General features: G+C 38.4%; 1 protein-coding gene across 2 annotated transcripts in view; it reads right to left on the bottom strand.

Annotated features, from left to right (window-relative positions):
• The window catches only part of CAMK4 (calcium/calmodulin dependent protein kinase IV), a 306043-nt gene that overhangs the window by 101216 nt on the left and 190114 nt on the right, over positions 1-14713 (bottom strand). For both annotated transcript variants that reach the window (XM_037800833.1, XM_037800834.1), the window contains one exon: positions 7591-7663. In XM_037800833.1, the coding sequence (XP_037656761.1) occupies positions 7591-7663 (73 nt within the window). The remainder of the gene's footprint in view (positions 1-7590; positions 7664-14713) is intronic.

The raw sequence follows: 14713 nt of genomic DNA, 5'->3' as shown, positions 1-14713 counted from the left end.
TTAGAACCCTAGCAACCAATTAGCTCAAGAGTTGATAAGCCCACACCTAATCAGGGCACAGGACACCACTCAGCAGACACTCTTCCCTCCCAACACCCTTCCCTCCCAGTGTGGTTTTTTTCTTTAAAAAATGCTGCTCTCAGATAGAGAGCTGGGGCCATTTTCTTTCTTTTCACTGGCTCCCACCAGCTTTCTTCTAATAAATCTTAAACTTCCTACTTAAAACTTTGACTTGCTGTGTTTTGTGGATTCTTTAATGACTCTGAACCTGACAAAGAACATCTTAGGAGACTATAAGATTTTCTTGTTTTGCTCTGTTTTTGTTTTGTTTTGTTTTTGTATTACAAAATATTTATATATTATTCTTTTTTTTTTTTGCTTTGTTTTCAGATAACTTCTTGTGCTAGTTATTAAGCTATTGTCTCAAGTTCAAACCCACCCTTGTATAGTCCACTTTGCAATGCTGGGATTTGAATAACAAACCACATTTTAATTTCGCGCGTTAGGTCCTTCTGGCTCTACCATTAGAGGGCACTAGAGAGAGAGATAGAAAGTGGAAGGCCGGAGAAGGATGGAAGGATTTGTTCCTTCCTATTTGCTTTCTGAACCTGTTTTCCTGCTTCTTATTCCTATGTCACCCTAGAAATACTTTTCCCCCTTGCAGTGGCAGGTCATTCCAATAGCAGGAGCTGACTCCAGCTTGCAGTTTTTCTAATGCTCAGAGCCCAGCCTCACTGCCCCTCCTCGGCAACACCAGCACCAGCTGGCTGAAGCACCATCCTCACAGCTTGGAGTCTCTTCTTTGCCACAATTCCCGAGCTCAGGGACGCCAGCACCAGGCAAAGAGTGAGCCCACATCAAAAGTTCTTTGTGCACCTCCTTAAAGCTTCTAAGTTTTAGTTGTTTCACCCTCTTCATTTTGTTTCCCCAGTCCGAGGGATGGAAGCTGCTTCCTGCCATCGTTACCTCCACTCTACCTTAGTTGACTCTTCCCTTTTTACCTTTACAGTCCTTCAATATCTCATCATCAATTCTTTACATTAAATTTCTCCGGACCCTGACTGGTAAATGGGGATAGACTTTCCCAACAAAGTAAAATCAACTGTTTCTCTAATATGAGGAGTCTACTGCCTTTATAGGGAGTAGGTTGGAGGGTTTTTTTTTTTTTACCCACTGCAAGGAGCCTAAATGTTTCATCTTTTCCTGTGTCCTTGTAATCATGCCTCTCTCCTGGTTTTCTTTGATGCTGAGACACCATTTAGTTTCCACGCCATTAAAGGGTTAGAAGATTCTGTTTGTAATTCTTTGACATCATATCACAATCTCTAACACAATTCTAACAAAAAAAGTTATATGCCAAACTAGAAGACATATTTAATAATTCTTCAACCATTTACTTGTATTTTAATAAATTCAATACTATGCTCCACATGAACAAGTTTGCTCAGGCTCAGATGTCATGACTTTGAAATTAAGACAGACCCAAGGGAGTAGTGGCTACAAAAGGAGAAGGAAGGCTGCATCGGTGGTAAGAAAAAGATGGGGAGGATTACTTTTAGAAAATAGAAGAAAAGCAGGATATTAGTGTTGACAAGGAAAGAACTGAAGGTGGTGGAAGCAGTTCAGAGATGTCAGAAGATGTGGAATTTTCTCTATTCATCTCTATAAGTAAATGGAAAAGGAGGTCTTTAAGGTTTGATACTGAGTTCTAGACAGACGGAGACAAGATGACCCTTCCGGAATGTTCAGATTAGCCTGAACCATTTAATGTGGGACTACCTGGAATTCATTGCAAGAAGACAGACTACTCAAGAAGGCTTAAGGATTTAACATCAAGGGTCAGCTGCTCCAATCCAAAGTGGGAAACATCTTTGGAATTCAGTGTAAAAGTTTTCAAAGATGCTATTTACAGATAAAGAGCAAAAGGAACATGGTTACAGTCAGACAAATACTGTAAAATATTTGGGGCAGCAATGGGGATGGAGCCGGGAGAAAGGGAAGGATTGCAAGATTTGTTACCTAAGAAGCATAATTATCCCTGTTGCATATTTCCCAAAAAAGTTTTCGATCTTTAAGTGTTCTGTTTCTGTGCTTTCAAAAACCAGCCTAGATATAGGTTGTGAGATGTATCACTGATTACTTTGAGTTCCCAACTGTCCTATTTTTAAGCTATCTATAGCTATGTAGTTGACAATAAACTATTTTATAAATGTCAGCCATTTCTCACAAGTATTAAAATGCTTTGCTTTCTACCTGTGAAATACTTAGGGAAATGAGTTTAATTTTTTTTTCTTTAAGATAATCCATAGTTGTAGTAAATAGAGAAGAATCTCATTTTTATAAAGCTTCCTTTAGAGAATGCTTGCTCAGAATATGGCAGTCTAGTACATAAACTTGAGTTTTGTGAGCAGATAAAATAAAGAATTTTTTAAAAATGTAGAATTACCAGATTAATCAATCCATCTTTGCAGCCTTGGTATAGAGTGCTAAGAACTCCAGTCCCTGTATGCTATGTGGAGCATCCCTGAAGCATCCCTGCTTTAGGGCCCTTTTATTCCTTAATTGGTGAAACCCAATAGATAAAAAATTCTGATGCTGAGAACATCCATTCACTAAATGACAATAGGGTTCTCCCAGTCATCTACTGTGAGGTATCACTAAATTGAAGCATGCCCATTGTGAAAAATAAAAAAAAATCTAAAGCTGATCTAAAGGGAATGAGGAACCAGAAAGAAAACAATGAAAAAGGTGAGTTTTGAAAGACAGGAAAAGAATAAAATGCTAAGGGAGCAGAAAAAAGTTTCATGAAGAGAAGCAACTTAGTACCTTTGTTTCATGTGAAATGAGTAGAAAAAAGATAGTACAGATGTATAATTAATGTGGCATCATGCAGAAAGACAATATAGAAATCATGCCTATATTGTTTTGATAAATTCTAATGTACTCATTCAGCAAATATTTATTGAAGCACCTATTATCATCAAGTACTGTTTTAGGTACTGGGGATACAGTTATGGAGTTAGACAACAAACACCAAACAGACAAAATAGTGCAAAAAAGACATTTACACACAGTAAGAGAATTCAGGATGGCTTGGAGAAATAGCAGTGGGGCAATGCTATAGTAGAGTAGTCAAGGAAGCTCTTTCTGGAGAGGCAACACTTAAGTCAAGACTTCAGAGAGTAAAGAAATAAGCCATAGAAAGATGTGAGGAAACAGAGTCCTAAGGAGAGAAACAAGTACCCTGAGATGGTAATTAACATAGATCTTTCTGAGGGACCAGAAAAAAGACCAGTGTGGTCAAGGATAGTGAAGGAGAGTAAAAAATGTATACAGCGAGACTGAGATGACAAGGAGTTACAATATGTAGGCATCCTAGTACAAGTTAACGAATTTTTCTTTTATTCTACTTTCAATGGGATGCCATTGGATGATGTAAGCATGTAAATGATACAATCGATTTATGATTTAAGTAATCACTCTGCATGATGTGAGGAGAATGTACTTTAGATCTGGAAGTGGGTTGACAAGTTAGAAGATGTGGTAGTAGTGCTGGTGGGAGATGACAGAGGCTTAAACCAGGGCTGGAACATAATGAAGATAAGGAGAAATGATCAATGGAGGTTATAATGTGGAGTAGACTGACAGGACTGTAGGTATCAATTGTTATGTGAGGAAAACCTCTAGGGTGAACTCTAGGTGTTTAGCAAACAACAGCTTAATGGTGGTGCCATTTACCAAGATGAAGACGACTGAAGGAACAATGTAAGAGTTTTATGCTGGTATCAGTGGATGAGAGAATCAGGGAATATAAATCTGTAAACCAAAAAGCTTAAATTACAAAGAAGAAGGAAATGTAAGAATGTGAAGAATGACTAAAGTTGGTCACAGAAAAGGCATTTTTAATATGATAAACGAGTAGGGTTTCTGCCAAAATGAAATCATTTGAGGTGAAACCATGCATTTATGGAAAACAGCCTGTCATTCCAACAAGTGCAGTGAAAATTCATGCATGGAGAGGAACACAAACAAATAGTAGGTAGCAGCAAAAAAAAGTACCAGCACAGACAATAAAAAGGATGCCTTTTGGTATATCTGTCAAGCTCCCAAGATACAGTTCCCCTTTTCCCTTACAGCTGCACCCCTTACCCTAATCCTGGGTTGGCCCCATCAGCCACATTCATACTGCAAGACCCTCACCCTGCCCACCACTGATTGGATTAGGGGAGGACACCGACACAAGTTGAGCCGAATGTAGTATCTATATCGAAATTTCAAATGGAAATCAAGTGACAAGAAGTAGGTTGGGAGAAAGAAGAGGGAAGCAGGTGATCAGATAAAAGCAGTGATGGGAGAAGGAAAGAATCCTTACATTTCTTCACACGTCTTTACAATAAACTCTTCCTCCAGATTGCATATGTTCTGTTACTTGCGCTGAAAGAACCATAATATATCCAAATATATACAACCCTAATATATGCAAAATAGAAGCACCCAGAGCAACTGTTTTAAAAATTACCTCATTTTGGAATAAAGTTTTATTGTCAGTCAAATAGCAGAAGCTGAAACAGAAGCTAAGGGTCACCTGTCCCTCCCCCCTCATTATAACATCCCCTACCCACTGTTTCAATATGGCAGCAGAGCATAATGTACTGTTGCCCCAGAAAGAAAAAAAAAAAATCCTCTTTGGTAGTCAATGATATGTAATAAAATTAGAAGCATGAAAGCACATGGTTTCAGTTGAGTAAATTATAAATCTGTCTATACAGTATGCTGGCTTGAGGATTTATTACCTGTTATATACACATACTAAATTTACATCATAATACATTAAAAAGCTTCTATTGAAGTATGATATTTGTACAGAAAGTACCTCAAAATGTACACATTAGTGTACTGAATTTTCAAAAACTGAACTCCTCTGTGCATTCAGCATCCAGATCAATGAACATAACATTACGTACATCACAATCACTATTGATTTTAGTACTTGGCTGGGGAGTAGGTGTGAATGTTTAGATTTACATCTAACAAATCTTCAAGTGAAACTGCTGAGTCTGAAACTGCTTATCCTCTTTTCCACTCTTTTGAACATTGCTCTGATCTCTTCCTCCCTCCCTTCCTCCTTCCTCCCTTCTTTCCATCTTTCCTTCCTTAGTTCCTTGTCTTTGCAATGGGTAAAATTCATAGAGGTATGTGCTTGTGTCATTGTGGCCGATTTTAGTTAGATAACTGACTAAAATGATGATGAATGATGATTTTAGTTAGACAACTGACTCTGAAGGATAGAATACATCTTAATTCTAGGCATATTTTATCGATTTGTCTTTTTAACTGATCGTGAGAAATATCCCCCTTGGGCCCTGACCTGTTTGTTCAGAGAATAATTTCTTCTGGCTTTATATTCAATAAATGAATCACCAAAGTATCCCAGAACACATTAGACACCATTAAGTATATTTGAAGGTTTTAACCAGTGGAGTCTGTTTATCTAGGCAAATATTTCCTGATTCATTCAATCCAAACAAGCTTCTCAAAATTATATTTTTGTAAATGTGAGTGCATTTGCTTCCATCATTAACTTATAAAACTTGTGTTCCAGTTTAAAATATTAACTTGATGTCTTCCTCTTTAAAAAATGAATTTGCCACTTTTTTCTTCTAATTTACTCATTTTTTTTGTCTTGAAAGAAAAATCAATACTCTCTATCCTCCAAGGTCCATATTTATCACACTCAACCTTCCTCCACTTCCTTATCAAATTAAAAAACAACAAAAACAACAGAGAACAAACCCAAGAAACGAAAAATAAAGAGAATAGGTACAATTAAAACACCACAGTCTGATTTAGTTTTCTAATAACAGAATGGAAATTATTTTAGCATACTTAATGGCATTGTATAGGAGGATGGCACATTTCAGAGTTTGAGTAATCAATAGAGAATATAAATATATTCAACATAGTTCCTAGTAAAGATTTCATACTGTTTTACTGCAAACTTTATGGCTTATCACAGACATGAATGCACTTCCTCTTTTTTTTTTTTTTTTTAATTAAATTCAGTTTTATTGAAGCACATTCACACACCATACAATCATCCATGGTATACAATCCACTGTCCACAGTATAACATAGTTATGCGTTCATCACCACAATCTATCTCCGAACATTTTCCTTACATCAGAAAGAACCAGAACAAGAATAAAAAATAAAAGTGAAAAAAGAACACCCAAATCATCCCCCCATCCCACCCCATTTGTCCTTTAGTTTTTATCCCCGTTTTTCTACTCATCCATACACTAGATAAAGGGGGTGTGATCCACAAGGTCTTCACAATCACACTGTCACCCCTTGTAATCTACATTATTCTATAATTGTCTTCAGGAGTCCAGACTGCTGGATTGGAGTTTGGTAATTTCAGGTATTTACTTCTAGCTGTTCCAATACATTAAAACCTAAGAGGTGTTATCTATATAGTGCGTAAGAATGTCCACCAGAGTGACCTCTCGACTCCATTTGGAATCTCTCAGCCACTGAAACTATTTCGTCTCATTTTGCATCCCCCTTTTGGTCAAGAAGATACTCTCAGTCCCACGATGCTGGGTCCACAATCATCCCCGGGAGTCATATTCTGCATTGCCAGGGAGATTTACAACCCTGGGAGTCGGGTCCCACGTAGGGGGGAGGGCAGCGAGTTCACCTGTCAAGATGGCTCAGAGAGAGAGAGGGCCACATCTGAGCAACAAAGAGGTACTCAGGGGAAGACTCTTAGGCACCATTACATGCAAGCTTAGACTCTCCTTTGTGGTAATGAGCTTCATAGGGGCAAGTCCCATGCTCGAGGGCTCAGCACATCAAACCGCCAGTCCCAATGTTTGTGACCAAATCAACACCAGTCCAGGTGAGGATGTCCAACACATCTGCACCTTCCCCCAGATCCTCGGGGCTGGGGAGGGGGAGGCTGTGAATATATTTTTTATTATCTGCCCAAATTACTCTGGGATGTGTCACTATTTCACCCCAGCCTATACTAACCTACCGTATCTCACTTCCTATTCAAAGTTCCATGCAATTGTGGTGTTTGAACAAATCGACTGTAGAGTTGTACCGTTTAGAAAATTTAGATCCTGTACCAAATAGATATCTATTCCCTTGGTCTCATATGGAAGTCGAAGTTTTAAAACCCAGTCAGTTTCAACCTTTACCCTTTGGCCTGGCTTGCCCTGGTCTTAACCAGACCTGCTTCATTCATATGACTAACTGAAGTCTGGGCTCTTTTTCAGCTTTTTTTTTTTTTTTGACAGTGGCTGTATGCACTAATACTGACATTCATATCTGCCGAGCTCTAGCTCTGAGTTTCAGGTGTCTCAGAGATATGCATTGTTCCAGAGACCAATCAGGTTATACACTAGGGGATCAGCATCTCAAAGTTTAGAAATAGGCATTACAATTCAGGGATAGAGTTAACTGCTGTAAGAGCTTACAATCTAGGGACTATTACAATTATTAAGACATGCACTTCTTAAATGAGCATTCTGTAGAAGGAAGAGATTACTAAGAGTTACACCAATGCTGTTACTTCATACTTACAGCGACTGCCTCCAGGATTTGTTTAACTGCATCTGCGGCATCTCGCTCACTATAATATCCCTTTTCCACAATCCTAAAAGAAACATGAAATGCTTCTGAGACACATGCATTCAGTTGAATGGATGTTAAAAGAAGTTAATTAAATGACGAACATTTAAACAACTGCAACAGGCTATCATAATACCAGGGAAAAGATTTCCATAAACGGACACTCTAAGAATTTTTGGGTGCCTAAGGAAAACAAAAACCGCTTATTATTATTATTTTTTAAATTCAGTTTTATTGAGATACATTCACATGTCATACAATCATCCATGGTGTACACTCAACTGTTCACAGTACCATCTTATAGTTGTGCATTCATCACCCCAATCTATATTTGAACATTTTCCTTACACCAGAAAGAATCAGAATCAGAATAAAAAATAAAAATAAAAAAAGAACACCTAAATCACCCCCCCCATCCCACCCTATTTTTCATTTAGGTTTTGTCCCCATTTTTCTACTTATTCATCTATATACACTGGATAAAGGGAGTGCGATCCACAGGGTTTTCAAAATCACACCTCACACTGTCACCCCTTGTAAGCTACATTATACAATCGTCTTCAAGAGTCAAGGCTACTGGATTGGAGTCTGGTAGTTTCAGGTATTTACTTCTAGCTATTCCAATATAGTAAAACCTAAAAAGTGCTATCTATATAGTGTGTAAGAATGTCTACCAGAGTGCCCTCTTGACTCCGTTTGAAATCTCTCAGCCACTGAAGCTTTATTTCATTTCATTTTAGTCAAGAAGATGTTCTCAATCCCATGATGCTGGTTCCAGATTCATCCCAGGGAGTCATATCCTGTGTTGCCAGGGAGATTTACACCCCTGGGAGTCAGTTCCCACATAGAGGGGAGGGCAGTTAGATCACCCGCCAAGGTGACTTAGAGAGAGAGGGCCACATCTGAGCAACAAAGAGGCCCTCAAGGGGAGACTCTTAGGCACAATTATAAGCAGGTTTAGCCTCTCCTTGCAGCAACACACTTCATAGGGGCCAGCTCCAAGACAGAGGGCTCAGCATATCAAGCTGTCAGCCCCCAATGTTTGTGAGGACATCAGCAACAATCCAGGTGAGGAAGTCCAACACCTCTGCATCCTCCCCCAGCTCTTCTCTACCCAAATTACTTTAGGATGTGCAAAAACCATTGCTTGCACTGTCCATCCTATTTGAGAAAAAAATATTATTTAAAAAAAACTATTTATTGTGGAAATTGTTAAACATTTGCAAGTAGACAATATACAGTGAACCACCCCTCAGTAATTATTATACAGCTTTGATGGTTATTAATTTGTGGCCAATTTTGTTTCATCTGTACTCCTACTTACTTTCCCTTTTCTCTAAAAGGACTATTTTATGTTTTAAAATCATATCCACTGTGCCAATATGATACCTATAAATTATAATAATTCTTTAATATTATCAAATATGCAATAAGTTTCAAATTTCCAGTTATCTTGGACATGTTAAAATTATTTTTTTTGTTTGAATCAGTATCCAAATAAGGTTCATACAATCTGATTGACTGATGTCTCTTAATCTGTAGGTTCTCTCCTTCTCCCACCCCTCCCTCCCTTCTCCTCTCTTGCTCCCCCTCTTCCTCTTCCTCTTCACCTTTCCTCCTTGTTCTTCTCTTGCTCTTGCTCTCCATTCTTTCTCCCTTGCAATTTTTTGGTTGAAACCTGGGTCACTTGTTTTTTCCCACAGCCTGGAAATCTGGTTCTGCCCCCCTTGATGTCTTTGAAGATTTTTCTCTGCCCTCTATATTTCCTATTAATGAGTAGTTAGTGCTGGGATCTTGATCAGATTCAGATAGGTTTTTAGCAAGTATATTTTATAGGTGGCCTTGTGTATGTTCACGAGGAGCCACGTGTTTGGTTGTCTTCCTTTCTGATTTTTAGCAGCAATTGATTATAAATGTCTCAGTCCACTAAATCATTAGAGATTTCAAATTGGTAAATTCTTATTATTCCTTCTTATTTATTAGCTGGAAAATTTCTAGTGATACAGTGACAGTTCCTATAGGAGAGGTAAGATAAATCTTGATTCTTTTCCTTTACTTACCAGTTTCAAGATAATGATTTAGTTCACCCAACTGCTTCCAGTAGTGACCAATTAGTGTTTGTCTTTGTTTGTTTGTATCATTTTGAGCTTATAGACTTATGTTTCAATCTATTCCAGTTCTTTTTCTTATTGATGCACAAATTGTCCCATCTTGGGCCAGTGTCAGACTAAGTTGGTTGTTGAAGTCTTTGATAGCTCCCTTTCTAATTGGTATAATAAGATATTCCAGGCTTATCTTGTATTTTTGCTGCCCCAGATGTGGAATTGGCCATTTCTCCAAAATGTAGTTTCCTCCTAATGGGAAATAGTATTTGGAAATCAAAATCTGGTGCTCAGGGTGCTCACTGTTATCGAGTTCTTCATAGTTTCTAGGCCCTTTCAGTGGGAAGAGCTACATATCACATTATTATTTTATAATAATTACTATAAAATAATTTTTTTGTAATATTAACCAGTTTCGCTGATTTTCCTCGATTATTTTAAATGTTACTCAATTTTCTTCCAATATAAAATGTGATTATCAGAAAGACTGATGACATTCAGGTTTTCTTTTCCAAATAAGTGACTTGCTCTTTTTGCATGGATATGAGTAAGGGGTTTTATTTTAAAGTCTCTAAAGACATGTTTTATGAAACTGTCTCCAGGTTGGTCACCCTGGGCCTGAGTTATTCAGATTTGTGGCATGCCCTTCAATACGGAACCTTCTTCCCTCCCTCCCTCCCTCCCTTTTCAAGAATGTGTTCTGGTTTGCTAACGCTGCTGTTATGCAAAATACGAGAAATGGATTGGCTTTATAAAGGGGGTTTATTTGCTTACAAATTTACAGTCATAAGGCCACAAAAGTGTCCAAACTAAGGCATTGACAAGAGGATACCATCATTGAAGAATGGCCCATGGCGTCTGGAAAATCTCTGTTAGCTGGGAAGGCATGTGGTTGGAATCCGCTGATCCTTTGCTCTGGGGTTCTGGTTTCAAAATGGCTTTCTCCAAAATGCCTCTGGGCTAGCATCTCCAAATGTCCCCAAGCATTTCTAAGCGTTAGCTCCCAAGCATCTCTGCAAAAGTCTCTCCCAGCTGCTCTTTGGGCATTTTGTCCTCTGTTACCTTTTCCAGAGCAAACTCTGGGCCAGCATCTCAAAGCATCAGCAAGCTTCTCTCCAAAAGACTCTCCACTGCTCTCTGTGTGAGCTCCCTTTAAAGGACTCCAGTAAACTAGTAACATCTACCCTGAAAGGGTGGGGTCAAATCTCTGGAAACATTCAATCAAGAGGTCAAACCCTACTCAAAAAGATTAATAACTCTGCCCCCACCAGATTGCATTAAAGAATATGGCTTTTGGGGGGACATAATATACCGAAACTGGCACAAGAATGCTATCTTGAATTAAAAAGCTTTGCATTTGTTTTCTTCCGTTGCTTAGGGTTTTCTTCTTTGGGGTCTGCAATTAAAGGTATATAAGAATTTTCTACTCTGGTTTTATATTGTTCTCTTTTCTATGATTTTCTTATTTTTAACTTAATATATTAGATTCAGTTTCATCTATTTTGAGGGCATGTACTTCTGATAGGCTTTCACTGTTTGCTCCTTATTTTGTATTAAGTTTAATTCAGATACTGTTCTGTTGCTCAGTTTTTGGTCAAACTGATTTTCTTAATTTTTTAGGACAGAAGAGTGGGTCAGGATATCTCTTCCAGCTTCATGGCTCTCGACTTCCTAGCTATTTTCATGAAGCATTCACAAATATAGCTTCATACTTTCTGAGATCTCTTTTCCTCTCTCACTTGTATCTGGAACGTCATTCCTCTGCCTCTACTGTCTATACTCAGATCAATTTGGATTCCCTTCCTAGCAGTTTCTCCTCAGTATGGGACTTTTCCTTGAAAGGAGATTCAGATGATTAGTTTGAGGAGTTCACAGGCTTTTTGACTGCATTAGCCCCTTCAGACCTTCCTGTGGATGGACCCCTTGAACAGCTCAGAAATTTAGATGGCAAAAAGCCCCTCCAATTTCAGCTGCTGTTCCTATATTAACTCATCCTGCTTCCCAATGATTTGGAGAGTTGGGAGATTTGGGTCTTCTGTCCTTGGGTCCATCAGATATTCTCTGGATCCTTTTGCTTCCTCCTCCACAAATACTGATACAACATGGATCTTGCAATTGTCATTGGTCTGTCTTCACCCACCTGTATTTTAGGTTTAATGGGGATACCTTGTCACCTGGTTTTGTTACAGATAATGTTGGTAAGTTTTTTTCTGTCCTAGTTGCTCTGCCTAGTCTTATGAAGAGATTTGAGAAGATCAAAAAATTACTTTGTTAGTGTTTCTATCTTCCCAGAATTGAAAGAGCAAACACATTTTTGTTGACACTGTAGATTACCAATTTGCATCAGATGTTTTCAGCTGGCATAAATTTTGTGTTAAAGTTGTGTCTGAAAATGGTCAATTTAAAACAAAAAAAAAAGAGCTAGAGCTCTAACAACTTTTGAAATTTTGCACTGGAATTTTTCTTAGACTGTTAAGTCCCTCAAATAGTACAGTTATTTTTCAGAAAGTCTCTTCTTTTTCACTTAAATGCTGTGGCAGGAAGTTGAAGTGTAAGTTATCAAAGTAACTGGTATTAAAAGTTGAATTTAAAAACTATAAAATGTTTGCAAAGTAGAGGACATGGAGGGTGAGAAAAAGCAAAGCAAAATAGGTATAAGAAGAAAAAAAAGACAGGCAAAGACCTCAGTGCTTATAACTGTCAAGATTCAAAAAAATTTTACTGGATGCAAAATTTTATCATACATAAAATTCAATTATTTTATTTTCCCCATTCAATTATTTAAAACATTGGCAAGAAACACACTCCTCATCTCTTTCAAATAATAAAAGGTGGAATTGTACTCTTTACCTTTTTAATATTTTGGATACTTGTTATGCAACAGGGTCAAATAAAATGTGAAAATAGATTACAATATTCAGGGGATGATTAATAATTGGTTCAATTTTCATATTCTATTTCCTTGAAAGGCTATAAATTATTCTAACCCATGATTAGGTTCAACAGGCAACTTACTAAAAATGTAACAGGTATTTTCTTGGACTATACTTTCTGAACATTTTAAAATTTCATTTGAAGGAGAAAAGAGAGGATTACTGTATCAGAGTAAGTGGAGTTCTTTGGCTATCATTGCATCATTCTCTGTATTTTCCTCTAAATGTGGATTTTGTGGTACATGAACCAACACAAATATAATTAGTCTCCTCTGTGCACTGCATGGAGCCTCAGGAGCTTGGCTTCCTCTGGTCCTGTTAAAGGAGGGAAGTTGTTACTAAGATGATGGAAACGAGTGGCTGATACTTTCTTTTCACCTTTCCCTCCTTCCCAGAAGAGGATAAAATCAATTACCTAGTGACCTGCAAAAAAACAATGTAGATTTTGCCCATAATCTCTCACTAAGGTTTAAACCTTTATCACAACTGCTGTTTGGTATCCCTCGCTCCAGGGGGTGCTGCTCACGGCTTAGTCCCTACACATGGTACTCACTGGGGTTGTATAGAGCTGATTTTCACAGCCATGTGTGGTGTGCCCAGTGAGAAACTCCAGTTGTCTGCTAATACATGTGAGTTCCCATGGGCATCCTCACCCCTTGGGTAGGTAGTGCTTCACCCATTATAATCACCTCTCCATACTTTGGTGAATTAAGTCTCAAGCTTTGCCCTAGATGACTAGTGCTTGTGTATTTTCACTTGGGTGTAACTCTCTGACACTTCTCCATGCATTTAGCGTACTGCACTGGTTGTTGTCTGTATCAAGAGACATTTCACAAGTGCAGAGGCCATATCTGGTTCACTAGTGAGTGTCCAGCACATGATAGTCACTCAATAATACATGTTGAATAAATGAATTAATGGATAGTCAAGTGCCTGTGTTTCAGAACATGTCCTTGTGTGAATGTCTAGAGATTGGCTGAATGGAAGTGTCAATTATTTAGGAGCTGTTTTCAGGGAAGTTGGAGGGATGAATAATAAGAAAAAGAAGAATAGGTAAGGTAAATTGTATTAGTTTTTCACAATATGTGGTAAATTGATAAGGTAATTCGTCTAATTCATGGAGAGCATGCATTCTAACCTATATATCCAGGCAATCATTTATTTGACACCTATTGAAAAGGTAGATATTCTATTCTGGAAGCTTTTTGGATGGTGCTGGGAAGTCAGGAACACACCTAGTGGCTGTCTCCCAGCCCTCACTTACTCCTGCCTTCTTTTCTATCGTGTGCAGATGTTTTAACATGTTTCTATTCTGCAGCTGGGGGGAGACATTAGGTTTAATGGAGCAGCCTGACCATACCTTAAACCTGGAAAATGGCAACAAGCAGTTCCAGCTGCTTATCAGGGTGGGAACTCTCAGTGGCAGGGTTGTAAGCATACCTGCCCATGGGCAGCACAGATTTGCCTCTCCTCTCCCATGCAAAGTGGAGTATGCAGGGCTGCCATCCACTGACCCCGACCTGAGCAGTTGGCCTTCCTTGGGAGACCGGCCAAGATGAGATTTCTTCCCCTGCTCTTTTGGACTCTTTGTGCTGTGTAAGTAATAAAGCAGTCATTTGAGCCTGTGTTTCCACATCATATAGCAACTCACTCCACAGGGAAAAAGATTCCAGAGGCAACAATATTTCAGTTCAGATCCCAAAGGTGTGTGGTTTTCCAGATACAAGAAGGGTAGTAGTTACAGGGTGGGGATAGTTGTGGAGGAGGAACATGGGGTGGGGAAGAGGGAGATGGTTCTATGAAAAAGGTCCATGTCTAAGGTGAGAGTTAGAACATAAGGACGAGGTGGTGAAACTCAACCAATATTCCTAACCATCTAATGTGAGCCAGGATATATGGAATAAGAATTGGTCTCTGTACTAGAAGAGAGCACAGATAGTGAAGACAGAGAGCTTATAAACAGAAATCATCAACATAGATACAATGTGTTGTATTAGTGGCTTGTACAGCTAAGGGATTTATTAATTCTGTAGTTAGAAA

Source organism: Choloepus didactylus, chromosome 13 (assembly GCF_015220235.1).
Source record: "Choloepus didactylus isolate mChoDid1 chromosome 13, mChoDid1.pri, whole genome shotgun sequence".
Lineage (NCBI taxonomy): Eukaryota > Metazoa > Chordata > Mammalia > Pilosa > Megalonychidae > Choloepus > Choloepus didactylus.
This window is presented reverse-complemented; position numbering and strand designations above follow the sequence as displayed.